Source organism: Dendrobates tinctorius, unplaced genomic scaffold, assembly GCF_039654945.1.
Source record: "Dendrobates tinctorius isolate UK_male_01 unplaced genomic scaffold, ASM3965494v1 ptg000102l, whole genome shotgun sequence".
In the NCBI taxonomy this organism is placed as follows: Eukaryota; Metazoa; Chordata; class Amphibia; order Anura; family Dendrobatidae; genus Dendrobates; species Dendrobates tinctorius.
In genome coordinates this window covers 13,409,166-13,431,387 of record NW_027361770.1, presented here as the reverse complement: position 1 = coordinate 13,431,387, position 22,222 = coordinate 13,409,166, and the positions used below count along the sequence as shown (strand labels likewise).

General features: G+C 42.8%; 1 protein-coding gene across 5 annotated transcripts in view; it reads right to left on the bottom strand.

Annotated features, from left to right (window-relative positions):
- The window catches only part of PTPN3 (protein tyrosine phosphatase non-receptor type 3), a 442,179-nt gene that overhangs the window by 135,274 nt on the left and 284,683 nt on the right, over positions 1 to 22,222 (bottom strand). For all 5 annotated transcript variants that reach the window (XM_073587741.1, XM_073587742.1, XM_073587740.1 and 2 more), the window contains one exon: positions 18,311 to 18,445. In XM_073587741.1, the coding sequence (XP_073443842.1) occupies positions 18,311 to 18,445 (135 nt within the window). The remainder of the gene's footprint in view (positions 1 to 18,310; positions 18,446 to 22,222) is intronic.

Here is a 22,222-nt window from a genome sequence, read left to right as displayed (position 1 = left end):
GTCTTGCTTGAAACCGGTCCCTGGTGCAAAAACGGTTGGGGACCATTGTCATGGATAATGCCCAAGTGTCTTATGATGCTGCTCCAGTGTCTGATATGCCCCATTTTGAATACTCCAGTATATGATGGGCCCCATTTTTAAATAACCCAGGCATGGTATGTGAAAAGAGCTCCATGGGGTAATCTGAAGTGTGTGCTGCCGCATCCTTCACTTTTGGTGTGGGTGAAGGACACAAGGAAAGTGGTTGCTCCTGACCAAGCCTGCACTTACGACTCAGTGCTTGCATTTTTTTTAATCTTCAGAAGAGGAGGCGATAGAGCTAGAGTCTGTTTCAGCAATGTAAGCCAAAAACAGTTCCTGATGCTCTGGCTTTAAAAGCAGTCTACCTACTCACAGAAAACGGAGCCTTCCAGGCCTTCCAGAGCTACACCATGACACAGGCTCAACACCTCCTGCCTTAGCTGCTATTGTGTTTTTGGCACTACCAGCAGATGCACCACCATCAGTACCAGGTGGCCCCCAACGCCCACATGCTCTTCCACCATACTTCCTCATGTTTTAGAAAATTGACCCAAAATATCAGCAGATATATGGTACTGTATCAGAAGCGTACAGCTCTATACAGTCTAGGGATAACAGTAAATCTCCATATATATTTCACGAGTCATACACAGACGCTCACAGGCTCAGTATGGATTACCCAATAAAATAAAAAGGTGAAAAAGGGTACAGTATCACCAGACACAAGGTATATATAGTATAGTGTAAACATTCTAAATCTCCGTATACATTTCAGGAGGCAGACACAAACGCTCTCAGGCCCAATATGGATTACACAAGAATATGAAAAGCTGTAAATGGGTAATGTAACACAAGCGTACAGCTGTACACAGTGTTGGCCAAATTTGAAATCTCGGTATATATTTCCGGAGTCACCTCAGACGCTCACTCAGTCTGGGCTTGACCATAATAAAAAATGTTGTTAAAAAGGTACTGGATAACAAGATAGCAAGTATATATATTATAGGGTACAACTGAAATCTCGGTATACATAGTCCTGTAGTCAGTCTCAGACGCTCACTCAGTATGGATTTGACCGTAATACTAAACGTCGAACAAAGATACTGTATAACAAGATACATGCTGTATCGAGTATAGGGTAAAAATTGGTATCTCCGATTCACCGTATATATAGAAGGCGTAAACGACACACGCTCACTCACTATGGATGATACCGTAATACAAATTTTTGAACAAAGGTACTGTATCAGCACATACCAGGTGTATCCAGTCTAGGGGTAATTGTAAATTTACGTCTATACTTCCGGAGTCAGACACAGACACTCACAGGCTCAGTATGTATTACACAAGAATTTAACAAGTAGAAAAAGGGAAAGGTAGTCGAAACGTACAACAGTATACAGTGTTGTGGTACTTTTAAATCTTCGTATATATTTCAATCTCAGTAAGCCAGTCCAGACTCTCCGCTACTGAAAACTAAATGGATACAAGTACAGACGGAAAGTCGAGTGTTAGCAGAAATTTGGGAATTACTCATCGAGGGAAAACCTCCCGGTAGATGTTGCAGAGGAGTGCAGACCCTCAATTACTGTGTCTGTGGAGACAGTGAAAACGGTTCTTTGTGAAGAAAGGATTGCTTTATCGCAATAGCGTGGATCACATCACCGTTACTAGTCTCCATTAAATTGTGATCACAGGGAGAAGTAGAGACATGGTCCTCACTGCCTATCATGATGTGTCTGGTCATTTTGGAGTGCCAAAGACAGAAGCCACAGATCGTAGGTGATTGTATTGGATTGGCATGAGAGGAGACATTGAAAAATGGTGGCAGGAATGTCACACGTCTGTGACTATCACAACTTTGAAAGGTGATCATAAAGCACCACTGCATCCGCTTGTAAGTTGACGTCCATTATAAATGGTAGCCATTGATCATCTGAAGGTAGAGGTCAGCAGGACAGGGCATAGCTACATCTTAACCATCATTGATCAATACACCAAATTTCTAGTGGCCGGGACTCTGTGAAGGATTTATCTGCCCAGACTACACAGCGGTGGAGCAGGGAGAGGTAGGTATTGCAAGTTGCAAGTGCTGTGGCCATGACCAAGCAGGGGGGGCACACTCGTGGTCGACGGTACTGGCACAGGGCCCCTCATAGTACGCTGGTGTGTCTGACGGCGAGTGGGCCTCCCCAACGTCAGAGACACTGTATTGCACTATGAAGGGCACTGTGCCAGTGCCGTCAGCCATATGTGGGCCCATCCCCCTGTTCAGAGCAACGGCACTTGCCCGGGTGTGCCAGGTGTTGACCCCAGCCATTGGGGGTGTGGGTGGGCAGGCCACTTAGGGAGGTTTAAAAAATGGCATATGTTGATGTGTTGGCTGGATATTCAGCTGCTGCAAAGGGCGGAATTGGGCAAGTCCGAGGAAGAGGAGGACAAAAGCGAGGCAGTTTTTTGGCAACCTATGTGTCATCAACCCATGCATGGTTCGTTTTAATGAAGGTTAGATCATCAACATTTTGGTAGACAGACGGGTCCTTTTTTCTGTCAGGACTGATCCAGCAGCACTGAAGACTCTTTCAGATAAAACACTAGCAGCAGGGCAAGCGAGCTCCTGTAAGGCATATTGTGCCAATTCAGGCCAGGCGTCCAGTTTAGAGGCCCAATAGTCCAAGGGGAATGACCTGTGAGGGATAACATCGATATGGGAGGAGAAGTAGTTTGTAACCATAGTTGACAACTGCTGTCTCCTGTCACTTTTAATCGATGCAGTATTAGCAGTCGTGTGAGCGGTACTTGAAAAATCATTCCACAACATGGTCATTAACCCCTTCACTACCAAGGGTGGTTTGCACGTTAACTCCCGGGCCAATTTTTACAATTTTGACCACTGTCCTTTTATGAGGCCATAACTCTGGAACGCTTCCATGGATCCCGGTGCTTCTGACACTGTTTTCTCGTGATATATTGTACTTCATGTTAGTGGTAACATTTCATTCATATAACTTGCGTTTATTTGTGAAAAAAAAAGGAAATTTGGCGAAAATGTTGAAAATTTCGCAATTTTCCAACTTTGAATTTTTATGCCCCTCAATCACAGAGATATGGCTCACAAAAAACTTAATAAGCAACATTTCCCACATGTTTACTTTACATCAGCACAATTTTGGAACCAAAATTTTTTTTTGTTAGGAATTTATAAGGGTTAAAAGTTGACCAGCGATTTCTCATTTTTGCAACACCATTTTATTTTTACGGACCACATCACATTTGAAGTCACTTTGAAGGCTCTATATGATAGAAAATACCCAAAAGTGACACCATTCTAAAAACTGCACCGCTTAAGGTGCTCAAAACCACATTCAAGGAGTTTATTAACCCTTCAGGTGCTTCACAGGAATTTATTGAATATTTAAAAAAAAAATGAACATTTATCTTTTTTTCACAAAAAAAATACTTCAGGTTCAATTTTTTTTTATTTTACCAAGAGTAACAGGAGAAATTGGACTGCAAAAATTATTGTGCAATTTGTCCTGAGTACGCTGATACCTGAAATGTGGGGGGGAACCACTGTTTCGGCGCATCGGCGCATAGCAGAGCTCAGAAGGGAAGGAGCGCCGTTTGACTTTTACAATGCAGAATTGGCTGGAATTCAGATCGGACGCCATGTCACGTTTGGAGAGCCCCTGATGTACCTAAACAGTGGAAACCCCCCACAAGTGACCCCATTTTGGAAACTAGACCCCCCAAGTAACTTATCAAGATATGTGGTGAGAACTTTGAACCCACAAGGGCTTCACAGAAGTTTATAACGTACAGCGGTAAAATTAAAAAATCATATTTTTTCCACAAAATGATCTTTTCACCAGGGCTGTGGAGTCGGTAAGCCACAGTTGCGACTCCGACTCCTGGATTTTATCAGGCTCCGACTCCGGCTCCTTCATAAATGGCCAATTCATAACAACAAATTTACTGTTGTAAAATAATAAACATCGTGCTTATTCAGTTTCTCACCATCATATAAGTAATCAGACCACTTAGAGCAAAAACTACATTTATTAGAATACAATTAGAATATAGCAAATAACTTTTATAAACTTTTCTAAACTGTAAGTAAATATGCAATAAACACTTATGCAGTTAATAAGAAGAAATCTATAAATTTGTCCTCAGAAAAAGTATTGCCTCTGTCAGATCCTCCTTCATGGATGCCCTCAAATCTGATCTAATTATTTTGAGAGCAGAGAACAACCTCTCTACACTAACTTGTGTTGGTGGCAAAGCAGTAACCACTCGGGTAACATCTCTGACAATGCCAGGATACAGAGGAATCGCTTGTTGCACTGTTATTTTTGATGAACGGTCAAATTTCTCAATTTCTTTTAGTGCACATGAAAAATTCTGCTGAAATGTACTGGCTGTGTTCCTTGATGGGGATGACTCTTCTTCTATGCGGGAACGCTTTGCACGGTCCTTGTGATCCAAATATTTTTCTAAATTAAATTCTTCATCAGTTGATGATGAGGGTGAAGATGCGGCAGGACGACCAAATTCTTCTTGTTCCTCCTGACTGTTCTGCAACCCTTTCATCCTTACTGCTGTTTCAAACAGAGCTTCTTTTCCTTTACTTAACTGTTGATCATCTAGAAGAATCCGATGCATTGGGTCTACATAAACAGCTGCCAAAAGAATGTTATTTTGTAATAGTAGCTCCTCTCTCCGTTTCATTGATGTAGCAATGCCACTTGCAATTAACCCTCCTCTTTGGGACAGGCGAAACATCAGGTTCTTCCACTCCTTTAAGAAAATACTTGGAGTTAAGTCCTCTGCTTGTAATTCTTTAGTCACTGTAAATGGGTGCTCTAGCAATTTTTCCAGCTCAGTCACCTGATTCCACTGACTTTCATTTAGCGTCAGTTGAGGGTTAGCCATGTCTACAAGAAAGGTTTTCAGTTCAACCAAGCGCTGAATCATTAAGTAAGTACTGCCCCATTGTGTGGCTTGATCAATAATTGCCCCTTTTCCAGCATGTCTCTTCAAAATTGAGTCAACTTTAGGGGTTCTGGCAACAGTAGCCAATTTTCTCACCTTGCCAATCAGTGCAGCAGCATGTCCTTCTTGCAGACTGTCTCTTATAGCCAGCTGTAGCGTATGCACAACACAGCGCATGTGATGAATGAAAGAACATATTGACACAGTTTCAACAAGATCATCTAAACTATCATGTTGCTGTTCATCTGAAGCAACTTCAGTTTGCTCCTCAGTTACAATACTGTGTTCCTCTATTTCAAACATTTCTGTGTCTGTGGACCCAGAATGTTCTTCTAGCTGCTGGTCACCATCATTACTCTCATTCATTAGCTTAATAGTACTTATCATATTTGAAGCATTGTCAGTTACGACAGAAAGAACTTGCTCTTTATTAAGTTCATAGTCTTGCAGAACCTTTTCCACCAAGACCTGGAGAAACTCACTGGTGTGATGAGCTTTGGTGTCTTTTACTGCCAATGTCTTGGTAACTATTTCATTTTTGTCACAAACAAATTGGACATTGATGGCAAAATAGTTCACTCTGTGACGTGTGCAGGCATCCATTTTAAGAAACAGAAAGCGTCCCTTGAGAGTTTTTTTAAGTTCTTCCTTTTGTTTAAAAGCTTCTTCGATTACTAATTTTCTAATACTCTCTCTCTCTCCAGAGAAACACCAAGCTTGCGGGCCATTTCCCCATTCAGACACATAAAAGCTGGTCGTGAAAATAATGAAATAGGCACACTATCCTTTACAACAAGCTCTATGATCTGTTTTTTAAATGTATCTACTGTCATTGTCACAGTAACTTTGTCACTGACAAAATATCTTGCAACTGATGGCTGCAAAGTTCTCTGCTCCTTTGTTTGGCTGGAAGAGCTGGGCACTGGTTCATTGGTTTGGATGCAGTCTTTCTCATCCACTGCTTTCAGTACTTCTGGATGAAAGCGCTGTAAATGTCTCTTTAGATTAGAAGCTCTGGTAGGAGCTTTTTTATCATTGCCTGAATATGCACTCATCTTGGCTTCACAGCATTTGTTTTCGTCTGGATCATTTGTCATACACTGACAGACATAATGTTTTCTATCTTGAGTGATGGTGAAATGTTCAAATACAGCTGATTTAATGTGATGCTTCTTTGACATTCTCAGGTTTTTAATTCTGCATTCACAATCCAAATGACAATTGTTTTTCCTAAAAACAATTGTACAAAATTATTGCCAGGTCGTACAACTGATATAGTGGTCAGTAACACTGTTATTATTCCTCATGTACTCACAGTTAACTGATGCAAAGTTTGTTGAAAGGATAATACTTCTTACAGTCTTCCTCTTCTGAGTAGCAGGCAGCTGTGAGATGCTTGGAAGACGCACACCTAGTATGATCTAGTCTAGAGGAGGAGCTTTACTACTAAGAATTTGCAACACATTTTCACTTTCAGTTTCATACATTGTAAGTAGGGGGGTTGGGGCAGCATGAGGTTAACCAAGTATAAGATTAGATAAGGGCAGTGGAGAACAGTGACACACAAGAAGTAAGAAATGTCTCTATCTCCAGCAGAACTGCTTATCACTGTTGTTCATAGTTTGATAGAACATATATATTTGAGTAACATTTATAAAATTCATATGAAAGTTCAATTATGAAATATTAATACATTTTTTTTAAAGCTGGAGTTGGAGTCGGTACATTTCTACCGACTCTGACTCAAACCAAAACTAACTCCGACTCTGACTCCACGACTCCGACTCCACAGCCCTGCTTTTCACCCCCAATTTTTATTTTCCCAAGGGTAACAGGACCCTAAAAGTTATTGTGCAATTTGTCCTGAGTATGCTGATACCCCACATGTGGGGGTAAACCATTATTTGGGCGCATGGCAGAGCTCAGAAGGGAAGCAGCGCCATTTGACTTTTTTGGCTGGAATTGAGATCAGACACCATGTCGCGTTTGCAAAGCCCCTGATATACCAAAACAGTGGAATCCCCCCACAAATGACCCCAATTTGGAAACTAGACCCCCCAAGGAACTTATCTAGATGTGTGGTGAGAACTTTGAACCCCCAAGTGCTTCACAGAAGTTTATAACGCCCAGGCGTGAAAACAAAAAAATCATAATTTTTTTCCACAAAAATGATATTTTTGCCCCCAATTTTTTTTTCCTAAGGGCAACAGGAGAAATAGGACCCCAAAAGTTGTTTTGCAAATTGTCCTGAGTAGGCTGATACCCCATATGAGGGGGTAAAACACTGTTTGGGTGCATGGCAGAGCTTGGAAGGGAAGGAGCACCATTTGACTTTTTCAACGCAGAATTGGCTGGAATTGAGATCAGACGCCATGTTGCGTTTGGAGAGCACCTGATGTGCGCAAATAGTGGAAACCCCCAATTCTAACATCAACCCTAACCCCAACACACCCCTAACCTTAGCCCTAATAGGAAAATGGAAATACATTTTTTAAATTTTATTATTTTTCCCTAACTAAGGGGGTGATAACGGGGGGTTTGATTTACTATTTATGGCGGTATTTATATTTGGCAGCTGTCACACGCTAAAAGACGCTTTTTATTGTAAAAATAGTTTTTGCATCACCACATATTGAGAGCTATAATTTTTCCATATTTTGACCTACCGAGTCATGTGAGGTCTCATTTTTTGCGGCACGAGTTGACGTTTTTATTGGTAGCATGTTCGGGCATGTGACATTTTTTGATCGCTTTTTATTTCGTTTTTTGGGACGCAGAATTTACAAAAACCAGCGTTTCATGAATTTCTTTTGGGTGGAGCGTTTACGCCGTTGCGCATGCGATAAAATTGATAAAGCGGTTTTCTTCTTCGGGTCAGTACGGTTACAGCGATACCTCGTTTGTGTCTTTTTTTATGTTTTGGCGCTTTTATGCAATGAAAACAATTTTATATAAAAAATAATTATTTTTGCATCGCTTTATTCTGCGAGCTATAACTTTTTTATTTTTTCGTTGATGATGCTGTATGATGGCTCGCTTTTTGTGGGACAAGATGACGTTTTCAGTGGTACCATGGATATTTATATGCGTCTTTTTGATCGCGCGTTATTGCACTTTTTGTTCGGCGGTATGATAATAAATAATTATTTTTTGCTTCGTTTTTTTATTTTTATTTTTTAAGGGGTTCGCTTAAGGGGTTAACTAATGGGACAGTTTTATAGGGCGGGTTGTTACAGACGCGGCGATACCAAATATGTGTACTCTTATTGTTTGTTTTTTTATTTCCAAAAAATGAATTTATTGGGGAATATTTTTTTTTTTTAAATTTAGCGATTTTTTAAAAATTTTTACACTTTTTTTTTTTTTTACTTTATTACAATGTCCCAGGGGGGACATAACTGTCATGTGACAGATCGCTGATCTGTCACATCACAGATCGCTGTGACAGATCAGCGATCTGTCACAGGCACTGCTGCAGGCTTCCTCATGCCTGCGCTCTGCGGGCAGTGAGGAAGCCAGCTTCCTGCAGGCCCCCGGAGGTCCCCGCCGCCATATTGGATCCGGGGACCTGCAGGAAAGGAGCCCCCCGCAGCAGCGCTGCACATTGCGCTGCTGTGGGGGGCTCAGGGAAGCACGGAGGGAACCCCCTCCCTGCCAATGCTTCCCCTTAACCCCCGGTACACCGCGATCGTGTTTGATCGCGGTGTGCAAGGAGTTAATGTGTTGGGGGCGGTCCGTGAACACCCCTGACACATTGTGCCGGGTGTCAGCTGTGATAATCAGCTGACACCCTGCCGCGATCAGCGGAACTCACCACGTGGGTGCCGCTGATCGCACTAGACGTACTATTCCGTCCTTGGGACTTAGGTCCCAGGTCACATGGACGGAATAGTACGTCCATTGCAGGAAAGGGGTTAAACCCCTGTCTCCAACGCCACTTCGGCTGTGTGCACCACGAACACCTCTTCCATTGTGCCCACTACGGCTCGTGGGAGAACCAGCACCGCTGCTGTGTGCTGGGAAAGCCTCAAACAAAAGGTTTAGCAGAGTTGCTTGTTTGTTAGCCAATATTATCTCTAGGTTTTCCTGTGGCATGATGTTGTGTAATTTGTCTTTGTAGCGTGGATCGAGAATGCTGGCCAGCCAGTAGTCGTCATCCCTCATAATTTTGGCAATGTGGGGGTCCCTTTTTAGGATCCGCAAGGCATAATCGCACATGTGGGCCAATGTTCCAGGTGTCAATGATGCACTGCCAGTGGTGGGTGGAAGAGCATTTTCTGGCAAATCCACATCCCTACAGTCACGCACAAACACTGTACCTGACCTTGGAACGCCAACATTTTCTCTTGCCCCTGAGAAGCATCCTCCTGCCCAAAATAATCATCCCCCTCATCCTCCTCCTCTTACCCTTCTTCCTCCACCTCGTCCAGGACAGTTCCCTGACCAGACAATGGCTGACTGTCATCAAGGTTTCCCTCCTCCTCCGCTGACGTCTGATCCTTAATGTGCGTCAAACTTTTCATGAGAAGACGCATAAGTGGGATGCTCATGCTTATGATGGCGTCGTCTGCGCTTTCCAGCCGTGTGCATTCCTCAAAACACTGAAGGACTTTACAGAGGTCTTTCAGCTTTGACCACTGCACACCCGACAATTCCATGTATTCCATCAAACTGCCTGCCCGTGTATCCTCCCACAAATGCATTACATCCTGACTCTGTTCGCACAGCCTCTCAACCACGTGCAGGGTGGAGTTACACCTTGTTGCATTGTCTATGATTAGGCGGTGCTTGGGGAGGTGGAGCAATTGCTTCAGCTTCTGCATACGAGTGGAGTGGACGTTTGAGCGACGGATGTGCGAGCACAGTCTTCGCACCTTGTGGAGCAGGGATGTTAACTTCGGATAATTATTAAGGAAGCACTGCACAACCAGGTTCAAAGTGTGAGCCAGGCAAGGTATGTGTGTGTGAGTTTTGCACGGGCTATGGCTGCCACAAAATTACGGCCATTATCACTGACTACCTTGCCTGCCTCAAGATGTAGACTGCCCAGCCATGACTCAATTTGTCGCTGCAAGTAGTCAGCCAGTACCTCCACGGTGTGTCTGTTGTCGCCCAAATACATCATCTTTAACACAGCCTGCTGACGTTTACCACTAGCTGTTCGATAGTGGGACACCTCTGCGGTTGGAATGCTCGTGCGACTGCGCTCTGTGGACGAGCTTTCGCTGATAGAGGAGGAGGAAGATCGAAAGCCTACAGCCAACTGTTTCATATCCCATGGGCTAGGCAGAACTGTTCCACCGCCGATGTCCCCTGTGGAGCCTGCATTCACCACATTAACCCAGTGCGCAGTGATGGACACGTAATGGCCCTGGCCATGCCTACTGGTCCATGCATCTGTTGTGAGGTGCACCTTTCCACTCACTGACTGTTTTAGTGCATGGACAATGAGGTCTTTCACATGCCGGTGGAGGGCAGGGATGGCTTTTCGAGAAAAGAAGTGCTGACTGGGTAGGTCATAGTGTGGGACAGCATAGGCCATGAGGTCGCGGAAAGCTTCGCTTTCAACCAAACGGTAGAGCATCATCTCTAATGAGATTAGTTTGGCAATGTAGGCGTTCAAAGTGTACATGGATGAGAGGATGAGTACTTTTTTGTCCTACTCAGAGTGTCTGCTAGGGTGAGCTGGACTGGAGAGCGGCATATGGGGGAAGTAGCGGTGGACCGGACAGAGTGAGAGGGGGTTGGAGATGGTATTGCTGGTGATGGCCTAGATTCAGTGTTGTGTTGCAAAACCATTGTGATTCCCTAAGTGCTTTGACCTTGCGACGACACCTCCACATTTAGTGCTGGTGGTGTGCTTAACGGCCGCGGTGGTCTTACAGTGGGGGAAGCAATGGAGCATTGCTGGCTACCTTTAGTCGGAGCAGGTGCACATGTGCTACCTGAGGTTTTGTAGTCCGTCCACGCTTGCAAGTGCATGTTGATTAAATGTCTAAGCATGCAACTGGTATTCAAATTTCTGAGTTGTTTACCTCGGCTAAAGGTCCTTCCGCACTTCTTATAGGTAACCTTTGCCTCATCAGTAGGATTTTGGACAAAAGTGCCACACTGCACTATTCCTACTAAGGTATACATTTTCTGGCCTTGCACGCTGTGCTAAGTTGACCGTCTGGCCAAGCTGTCCTGCAACGCTTTTAGTTTTTGTTCCACGTTTTTGGACAGCTACGGGCCTGGCAGATAACCGCTGCTGCGATGTCAATGCCTGTTGTGGATCCTTCTCCTTATCTGAACTATTGCCAGCGCCACCCTCCTCCCCCAATGGATGTCAATCCGGGTCAAGAACTGGGTCATCCATCACCTCCTCTTCAAAGTCATCTGCACCTTCCTCTTTACCTTTCTCTGTGTCACCGTGTAAGGTGGTACAGTATGCGGGAAGGGGCACCTGAGTTTCATCAGGGTCAGATTCTGGCTCAATAAACTGCAAGGGCAATGTAGTGCTCTGGGTCGATGTACCAGCAGAATCATCTAGCAGTTGTTGTGCATCAGTGCACTCCATGTCAGATTCATCTTGGACTGGGGAATTCTGGATTTGACTGGATAACCCAGGCATGGTATGTGAAAAGAGCTTCATAGAGTAATCTGAAGTGTGGGCTGCCGCATCCTTAACTTTTGGTGGGGGTGAAGGACACAAGGAAAGGTGTTTTTCCTGACCAGAACCCTGCACTGATGACTCCATGCTTGCAGGTTTCGAACGTTCAGAAGAGGAGGCAATAGAGCTGGTGGCTGTTTTGGCAATGTACACCAAAACCTGTTCCTGATGCTCCGGCTTTAAAAGCGGTTTTCCTACTCCAAGAAAAGGCAACCTTACAGGCCTTCGTGGGCCAGACGATGATGCAGGCTCAACACCTCCTGCCTTAGCTGCTATTGTGCTTTTGCCAGAACCAGCCGATGCACCACCACCATCAGTACCAACTGCGTCCCCCTGCCCACATCCGTGGCCTCTTCCACCATACTTCCTCATGTTTGGGAAAATGTACCAAAAATACCAACAGAGAGATGGTACTGTATGAGGAGCGTCTAGCTGTATAAGGTGTATTAAAAAAATTAAATCTACGTATATATTTTGTTAGTCACAGACGCTCTCGCAGTATGTATTGGACCGTAATCCAACAAGCAGATATACGGAACTGTATCAGAAGTGTACAGCTGTATACGTTTTTTGTGTAACTAACAATCTCCGTATATGTATTTACGGAGTGTCACACACGCTGACTCTGTATTTATGCGACTGTAATGCGAACGGCAGATATACAATACTGTTTGAGAATCGGACAGCTCTATACGGTGTGTGTATGGAAAATTGTCAATCTCCGTCTATTTGTATAGGGACTGACACACGCTGTTTCTGTCTAGTTTTGACCATTGTCAAACAGCAGATATAAAAAACTGTTTGAAAAGCGGACAGTACTCTAAGGTGTAGGTCTGGAAAAATGGAAAAACTTCTCAGCTTTTTTTTTCCAGAGTCACACTCAGATAGCTTCTATTTGTCCGTGATACAAGGCGGTACACGGTAGTGTGTGAGGAGCGTACACCACTATACAGTGTCTGTATGGAAAATTGTCAATCTCCGTCTATTTGTATACGGACTGACACACGCTTTCTCTGTCTAGTTTTGACCGTCATCAAACAGCAGATATACGAAACTGTTTGAAAAATGGACAGCTCTCTAAGGTGTAGGTCTGGAAAAATGGAAAAACTCCTCAGCTTGTTCTTCCAGAGTCACACCCAGATAGCTTCTATTTGTCCGTGATAGCAGCCTGTACACTGTAGTGTGTGAGGAGCGTACACCGCTATACGGTGTGTGAAAAAATGAACCCTCAGTAACTCACCAGGACAAAATAATAAAAGTTGGAGTGCTTTGAAAAAAGCAGTTTGAACAGCAGTGTGCACACAGCAATGCAGCTAGCAGGTAGCCTTAAAAGGCAGCCTAATCACTACCAGCGCTGCTGCACACAACAAAAATCTTCCCCTTTCACTGCACACTAACTTTACAGTGAAAAGCGCTATCAGCAGAAGCAGATTTTTTTTCTTCTTCCCTGCCTAACGCTCTCCCTGTTCAGAATCAGCAGCAGCACCTCTCCCTATTCTAAGATCGGCAGAAGTAAGATGGTGGTCGGCGGTCACAGCCTTTTATACCCACTGTAACGCCCCACAAAGCCAACCAATCACGTCAATGCCCTTCTCTAAGATGGTGGTGGCCGCTGCCCATGTCATCCCATTGCCCACAGTGTGCGTCCATCATTGGCTGAGAAAATGCGCTGGAAGCATTATTTGAAACGCGACTTTGGCGCTCTGTTCGGCGACCTCATGCCCGACCTCACGCTATGGTCGGGTTTCGATCGGCGAAACCCGACTTTAGCTAAAGTCGGCTATTTTTGAATTTGACCGACCCGTTTCACTCAACTCTATTCTAAACACTGTTTTTCAGTGATTCCTTTGTATCCCCGTTCATACTGCACCCACACACAAATTATACACCATTTGAAAGGTAAACTTGCCCCTTCAGCAAGAAAATAGCTAAACAAACCACACATCCACGATTTGATCACAAAATACAGTTTAAACTTTAAATTTTCATAAACCTGCAGTAAGGAAAAATGACCTGCAGGTGGCACAACAGTACCCCAAAACACACTACCAACACATTTGTAAACATGCACTGCTTTTTCACTGATTACTTCACCCCACACACACACGATACACCATTTGAAAGGTAAACTTGCCCCTTCAGCAAGAAAATAGCCAAACAAACCACACATCCACGATTTGATCACAAAATACAGTTTAAACTTTCATTTTCATAAACCTGCAGTAAGGAAAAATGACCTGCAGGTGGCACAACAGTACCCCAAAACACACTACCAACACATTTGTAAACATGCACTGCTTTTTCACTGATTACTTAACCCCACATACACGATGCACCATTTGAAAGGTAAACTTGCTCCCTTCAGCAAGAAAACAGCCAAACAAACCACACAATCAAAATTTTATCACAAAATACAGTTTAAACATTTTCATGAACCTGCAGAAAGACACAATGATCTGCAGGTGGCACCTCAACTGGCAAACATTTTTTGGCCTCTACTTATCAAAACAATTTATTGTATTACCAAGCTACATATATAAATACCTGTCTGTGTTCATCAGCTCATGAAATACATTTACATTTGACCAGCTTGCTTTTTCTGAAATTACCTGCGCCCCCGACGACCAATGTGCGAAAATTTCGCATGTGCCAAGCTCGTAAAATATTTTATTTCAAATAAAAATCAACACCCTGTGAGCTGTTATTAATAGTCTGGAAACCTTATTGGGTATTGTCCCGTGTCCAAGATTATTAACATCAGCCCCCAGTGGTGGAATTTCCCTTTGCTGGTTATGAAAATTGCACTGGAACCCACACCGTTTTTTTTTCCTTTAATTCTTTATTTTACTCAGGAGATAAACAGCTGCTGCTGAATACAAGTACCATAATTGTTGCCAGGTCGTGCTGATCACAGGGAGACCAGGCAACAAATGATGAGTGCTGCCTTCAGCGGCCAGCGCCCGGGAACAGTGCAAACTGTACTGTTTCTTCCCAGGCCATCCGTGTGTCATCAGTGTGCGGCACGTGTTTTGTCCATGCTGTGCAAAAAACCTGACATATCTGTGGCTTTTTCATAGGGACAAATGGTCCGTGTGAAAAACCTGGCATGTGCGCACCACCATTGAATACAATGGTGATGCGTATGTCCGTATTTGCAATCCTTAAAAAACAGACTGCATACGGACATAAAAAATGGAAGTGAAGGCGGCCTAAGACATACTGCTGGAATAGTCAACTGGACTCAAGTGGAGTTGGACAAGTTTAAAAAAAAAATAAGTTGATTATTCACTATGCTTCATACCCCAAAGTGATGTTGATGGGCTCTACCTGACGAGAAAATCTGATGGTAGTGGACCATGATAAGTGAGACAAACATACACTACAAGTCAGACATCAGTTGATGATAAAAAACATGCACTGGTGGACTATCAAGATCAAGAACAGCCAAGAAAGATTGAAGTGAAAAAAACAAAAAAAACAAGAGTTACTGAAAAAGAATTAAGGGCCCATTACACATAGCGATATCGCTAGCAATATCGCTGTAACGTCACTGGTTTTGTGACGTATTATTGCTAGCGATATCGCTATGTGTGATACTTACCTCCGACCGGCTCCCCCGCTGGTTATCACTGATTGCGCGAGAATGTCCTGGACCATTTCTCGTAGGGCGCTTCCTGCTGGGCTTCCCGTGGCGCCGACGAGCGACGCGTGGACGTGGGCGGGAGGACAGGTCTGACAGGTCGCCGCGTCTGACAGGTAAATAGCGACCCCCGACCGCTGCTATGTCGCTGGTGAGATCTGCCTGTGTGGCAGCTCACTAGCGACCACTTAGCGATGCACCAGCGATCCATTTCGTTGTTGGGATCGCTGGTGCATCGCTTAGTGTAACGGTACCCTAACAGACAAAGCAAGATAACAGATATAAACAATCAAAAAAAGAATGGACAACTGGGAAAAAAGGCATTGCATGCGCAATTTTTGGACAAGATCAGGAGAAAACTTGACCAAGAAAAAACATGGCTATGGTTAACAAGTGGAACTCTGAAGAAAGGAACCAAAGGGCTAATACTAGCTGCTCAAGAACATGCCCTTTGAACAAATTTAATAAAAGCCAGGAAAAAAGTGTTACAATGATGCCAAGTGCATACTATGCCAGGAATCAAACAAAATAGTAGACTCGGTATGTGCTCACTTCATGTAGAAACAATTGCACAAACTGACTACTATATATATATATATATATATATATATATATATATATATATATATATATATATATATATATATATATACATACATACATACACACACACACACACACAGACTGTATATCTGTCTATTTACGGTATATTTATTACCATTGTTCACTACTATATTAAAAGACGTTGTCTACTACTGGACAACTGGACAGCCCCTTCATCACAGTCCAGGTCTGCAGCAAAAATTGAGAGAAGTGGACCTCTTGGACTGGAGCCATTTTTGTGATGTGTCGCTGATTGGTTGCTGCCTTCACCTGACATATCAGTGTTATATGACTGAGGCTTTGACAAGGAACTATGGTGCCCTAGATAGATAATAAAAATCTACCCTTACACAGAGGGCCCTGCCTTCTTTTTTATTCCACACAGAGGCATGTTATAAAAATTATATATTAGAAACATATGGGGAAGTTAAATGCTGGGAAATCCTTTTCATCAATACCTCTAACATACGCTAAAGAATGCTGCCAAATAATACTCTCCCTACATGATGTACCAAATAGTTACTAATAACTTAAATCTTTTTTGGGCTGCTCCATTCTAAGATGCAAACTTTTTTTTTCTTTTTTTTAAGTTTTCTGCTGACAGACAGCCTACAAGTGAACTGTTGGAAGTTCAGGATCTCGAACACTCTCTCTCTCTCTCAGGTGTGTACACCTATCTCCTGAAGTGTCACTAATTCTAACCATGTATTCAATAAAAGTTTTCTCTTGTTTGATACTTTTGTGTGTAACATATCACCAAACATTTTTTTTTTTTTTTTTTTAAGCGTTTTGTGTTAATTCCAAATGGTCATTGTTATATGATCTCCGGCAGATATATGTCTCTAGAGTGATAATTTGAGTATCTAACTCTTCTACCTAGAGTATATAACACATAAAATTTGCCCTAGCCCAGGTTTGCTGTGTACCCATTAAATGTGTGTAGGGTCATTGTGTTAATATGATCGCCAATCATCATTTTCTTCAGGATCCGTTCTGCTCCACTTCTCAGTGACGTCACCGCAATTCAGACTAGCCAGCTCACTCTATGCGTGAATCGGAAGTCTGTTTTACAATGCAAGTCTATGAAATCTCGTTCTGACGCTCCATAGACTTACATTGTTGTAGTAGCCCCTTCCGGGTCACACAGAGCACACTTTGACCCATCTGTGTTTGCAGAGCGGTGACATCACTGAGAAGAAGACCAGAATAGCACTGTATCCCAGAGAGAGAAGCAGTAGGTGGGTATATTAGTACACTCACGCTACATTAAATCCACAATAACACACATATTTAATGAATAAAAATATTAATGGGAGTTCTTATTTAGTGCAGAAGTGGAGGTAAGAGATAACTCAAACAGAGGGGAGAATGAGAGGATTTTATTATACAAGGGGGAGAATAGAAAAAGCATGTGTTGGGCACTGAGGCACACCTTAGTAATGGCGGACATTTCTGTAGGGCACAGGTAATTCACATGAATATCTGGCCTAGCTTTACTTTATCCTGTGTGTGCCCATAGGGCCAGTTGCACAATGAATACTACTCTTCCTGCACTTACCTGGCAGGGTCGAACTCAGGGAAAACTGCTGGATCTTATCTCTAAAGCTGTTTAATATGGGGTGGGCTTGTATTGGGGTAGCTTGGGGAAAGCAAATAAGTTGGTAAAAGAAGAGGCAGTGTCTGTGCACCCTGCACAAGTTACTGGCCATGGTCACAAGTGTAGGGAAGACTTGTGTGCAGCTGTGCTCCTTCTCAGTTCCAGCTGAGGGGCAAGTAAACCAGCGGCCATGGGCAGTATTCAGTGTTCTTCTTGTCAGTGATAGCCAGAGCACAGCCAGGCGAGTGACTCACTGACATTACTCACCTGTCTGACACAACATAGTGATGGCGTGGACGCAGGCACTCCCTGCTAATGGGTGTGGGAAAAGGAGTGCTCCACACCAGGATGGTATGTGGTAGTGCCCTATGTGGTCGCATTCGTCTGCCTAAAGGGCCGGGATATGTCATGCCAACAACATTGTAGTGGACAATCCCTCTAATGATCATTCCCACTGCCACTAGTCATGAGATAAATAATTGATAACATTTAATTGAGGTCATTGTACTACCTCTTGGGGTAAAACATCTTATAGGCTTGTTGCTCTAACTGTAAATAATAATTTATTATTATCAATGACTATATCACCTTTACTTACCAAGTGAAGAATGATCACTAGCAGAGTTAAGCAAAAATATTTGCATAATAGGTGCCATGGAGGCCAGCAGGTAGGTCCAGCAGCCATGGATTAATGAAATGATCGATGGACCAGGGTACTGCAAATCTTTTTGCTCAACTCTATCCAATGATCCTTTGCACAGTTCTAATTATGCATCAGTATTTTGTACTCAGTTTAACTTACCAATTTGGTGTAATAGGAGGGGAACGAGAAGGAAGGCTTTTGGTTTCAAGATGCTCCACGGACACAGATCTCCTTAAATCTGTATTTAATACCATGCCACCCATCACTTTTCTGCAAAGCTGGCTGCTAGCAGATCTTAGGGAAAGAAAATTAGATTGTGTTTACCTTTTAATAAGAATCCACAAAAATAATCATTGCACAGAAAAATTGAGAATAAGCAGTACAAATGAGAAATGGAAAAGTTCACAGTGACTAATAAGATTGAGGCTCCTATCATCAGAAGCATCAAATGTAAGAGAAAAACTGATTTTATACAAAACATGAGTGGCAAACTTGATTAGGCCTACTTTGCGGGTTTCTTTACACTGATCCATTAACCCCTTAATGACCGAGCCAATTCTGACTTTAATGACCAAGCCAATTTTAACAATTCTGACCACTATCACTTTATGAGGATATAGCTCTGGAACACAACAACGGATTCCACTGATTCTGAGAATGTTTTTTCGTGACATATTGTACTTCATATCAGTGGTAAAATTTCTTCGATATAACTTGAGTTAATTTATGGAAAAAAACGGAAATTTGGCAAAACTTTAGAAATTTTTGCAATTTTTCAAACTTTAAATTGTTGTGCCATTAAATCAGAGAGTAGTGTCAAACAAAACAGTTAATAAATAACATTTCCTACATGTCAACTCTACATCAGCACAATTTTTGAAAAAAAAATTTTTTTGTTAGGACGTTATAAGGGTTACAATTTGACCAGCGATTTCTCATTTTTCCAACTAAATTTACAAATCCATTTTTTAGGGACCTCCTCACATTTGAAGTGAGTTTGTGGGGGGTCAATATGACAGAAAATACCCAAAAGTGACACTATTCTAAAAACTGCACCCCTCAAGGTGTGCAAAACCACACTCAAGAAGTTTATTAGCCCTTCAGGTGCTTCACGAGAACTAAAGCAGTGTGGAAGGAAAAAATGAACAAATGAATTTGTTGTGCAATTTCTCCTGAGTACGCCGGATACCAAGTATGTGGGGGAAAGCCACTGTTTGGGTGCATGGTAGGGCTCAGAAGGGAGAACCGTTTTACTATTTGAACACAAAATTGGCTGGAATCAACGGCGTGCGCCATGTCGCATTTCGCGACTCCCTGATGAACCTAAACAGTGGAAACCCCCGAATTCTAACTCCACCATTAACACAGACCTCAACCCAGCACACCCATAACCCAAACACCACACCCCTAACCCAAACACCACAACCCTAACCCTAGCTCTAACCCTAAGTGCAAAGAATGTATAAAAAAATACATTTTTTATGTTATTATTTATACCTAAATAAGGGGGTGACAAAGAGGGCTTTGATTTACTATTTTTTTATTTTGATTACCGTGATAGGGTCTATGACAGTGATCAAAATGAGCCAATAGGAAAAATCTCCTATTGTTGCCAGGTACCGGCTGGGAGATCTTGGGGAGCGCACTGCGCATGTGACCGACATTTTCTTCTGGTAAAATGACGCAGAGGGCAGGGGGATGGAGCCAGAGGGACCGAGGATGGTAGAGGTACCGGGGGGAACCCATTTCTCTCTCCTCTGGAATGCTAGATTATATCAGAGGAGAGAGAAATGAATTGAAAATCAGATTATATTTTGGCGATCGATGTTATTCAGTGAATAACGGCCATCACAAGACTGGGGACGGGAAAACCAACTCAAACCATGATCTCTTGGTAGCCAAGATCTTGGAGATTTTCCGACGCTGGAGGGGGCGATATACTCTTATTTATCAGCGTCGTTAAAAAGCGTCGCTGAGGAATAAGTACCCTTAACGGCCACTATATCGGCGGTTGTTAAGGGGTTAAATAAAATGGGAGAACAATTTAGGCCTCTTTCACACTTCAGTTTTTTTACAATCAGTCACAATCCGCCAGGTTTTGAAAAAAACGGATCCTCAATTTTCTTTTGAGGATCCGTTTTTTTCCCCATTGACTTCCATTAATGGCAGATTGTGACGGATTGCCGTCCGTTGCATCCGTTTTTTTTGCGGATCCGCCAAAAGTTGCTGTCCGTCACCATCCTCAAAGATTTCAAAACGGAGCTTGCAACGTTTTTTTCTGTGGCGGATTCTCCAGACACTAATTTAACCCGAAATTCTTTCTGGGTGCCGGACAAAAAAAAATTCTCTCTCTCTCTCTCTCTGCTGCGATTCCTTTAAAATTCTTCATTTGTCGGATCCGTCAAAAAAACGGACGGGTGGCATCCGTTGTCATCAGTAGTAAAACGGATCCGCCATCCGTCCTTTTGGCGGATTTTGACTGATGTAAAAAACTGAAGTGTGAAAGAGGCCTTACCTATTTTTCTAAAATTCACAAAAAAAAAATCAAAAAAAAAAAAAAAAAATCACAAAACTGGTGAATCCGTTTACCAAAGAATTCCAATAGGTAGTATATCAAGGAAATGCAAGTCAGGCAAACAAACATTTTCCTCGCACGCCAGGAGCATGTACTTTAACTGCACACTGAAGAGGTCACGCTGTATTATCATCCATCAGAAGAAAATGGCACTAAGCACCGCTTATTATAGCATTGGGCAGACAAAAAAATAAGTCGGGGCTGAGGAAGTAACAGTCACTCTGCAAATGACTGAAAAGAACTCCGTATATACTTGAGTATAAGCCAAGGTTCTCAGCACTTTTTGTGTTGAAAACGTGACCCCCCCCCCCCGGCTTATACTCGAGTTATTGTGCCAGAAGATGTTGGGGGGGGGGCGCAATGGAGCCGCGGGTGACATGAGGCAGGAGCCGGAGGCTGCGGCTGAGTCCTGTGCCCGCTGCTAAAGAGAAATGAATATTCACTGACCTGCAAGTGAATATTCATTACTCTTGTAGAACGCACAGTTACAGCAGCCGGCCTATCACGGGTGCATGCTACTTAAAAGAAATGAATATTCATCTCTCTCCACTCCCATAGGCATGGAGAGAAGTGAATATTCATTCCCTTAATGAGCGGGGACACGTGATTGCCCGGTCGCAGAAGCTGCTGGCACTGGAACAAGATGCAGCAAGAGCAGCGCAGGGACGGTAAGTAGGATGTTTTTAATGCTTTTCTCATGGGGCCATAAATACCAGGACAGGGTTGAAATAGCCATGCATACAAAAATGGGGATGAAGGGGCCATGCATACAAGGATGGAGATGAGGGGACTATGCATACAAGGATGGGGATGAGGGGACCATGCATACCCGGCTTATACTTGAGTCAATACGTTTTCTCAGTTTTCGTGGCAAAATTAGGTGCCTCAGCCTACACTCGGATCGGCTTATACCCAAGTATATACGGTATATAAAAACAATTTTCTTCCTTTAATCAAAAAAGTGAATATCCATGGGAAAGTGTGTCATAGGTAGTGAAAGTAGATATGCTCTGTTTCGAATAAAAGAAGAATTTTTATATAGTTTGGTACGTGCCAAATTTTCTTCTATACCTTCTGGGTTTTATCACTCTATATTATGCAATCCACCTTAAGCAAGGGTATATAACTGCTTCTAATAGGGTTAGTTTGCAATAATAAGACATAGCCGCATTCAAATGCTTGACGAAGCTTTGGGCAAACGTGCGTCAGGTGTTTGGTGGGTGAGCTCATAATATGATATAGCCACTGACCCTTGGACATACAAATTCTTTTCTTTGGGAATATTGGGAATATTTTCCTTTAAGATTTTTCTAGGCATCCACATATGCCGCATATTTATACATATTACATGAACTGATTACCTTGTAGTGCTGCATTTTGCCTAATTCTGGGTTTGATAGTATACTTTTAAATATAACTAATCATACATTATTCAACTACAGAATTATTTAAAAGCACACAGGTGTATTCAAATACATGTACACAGTTGTGTGAAA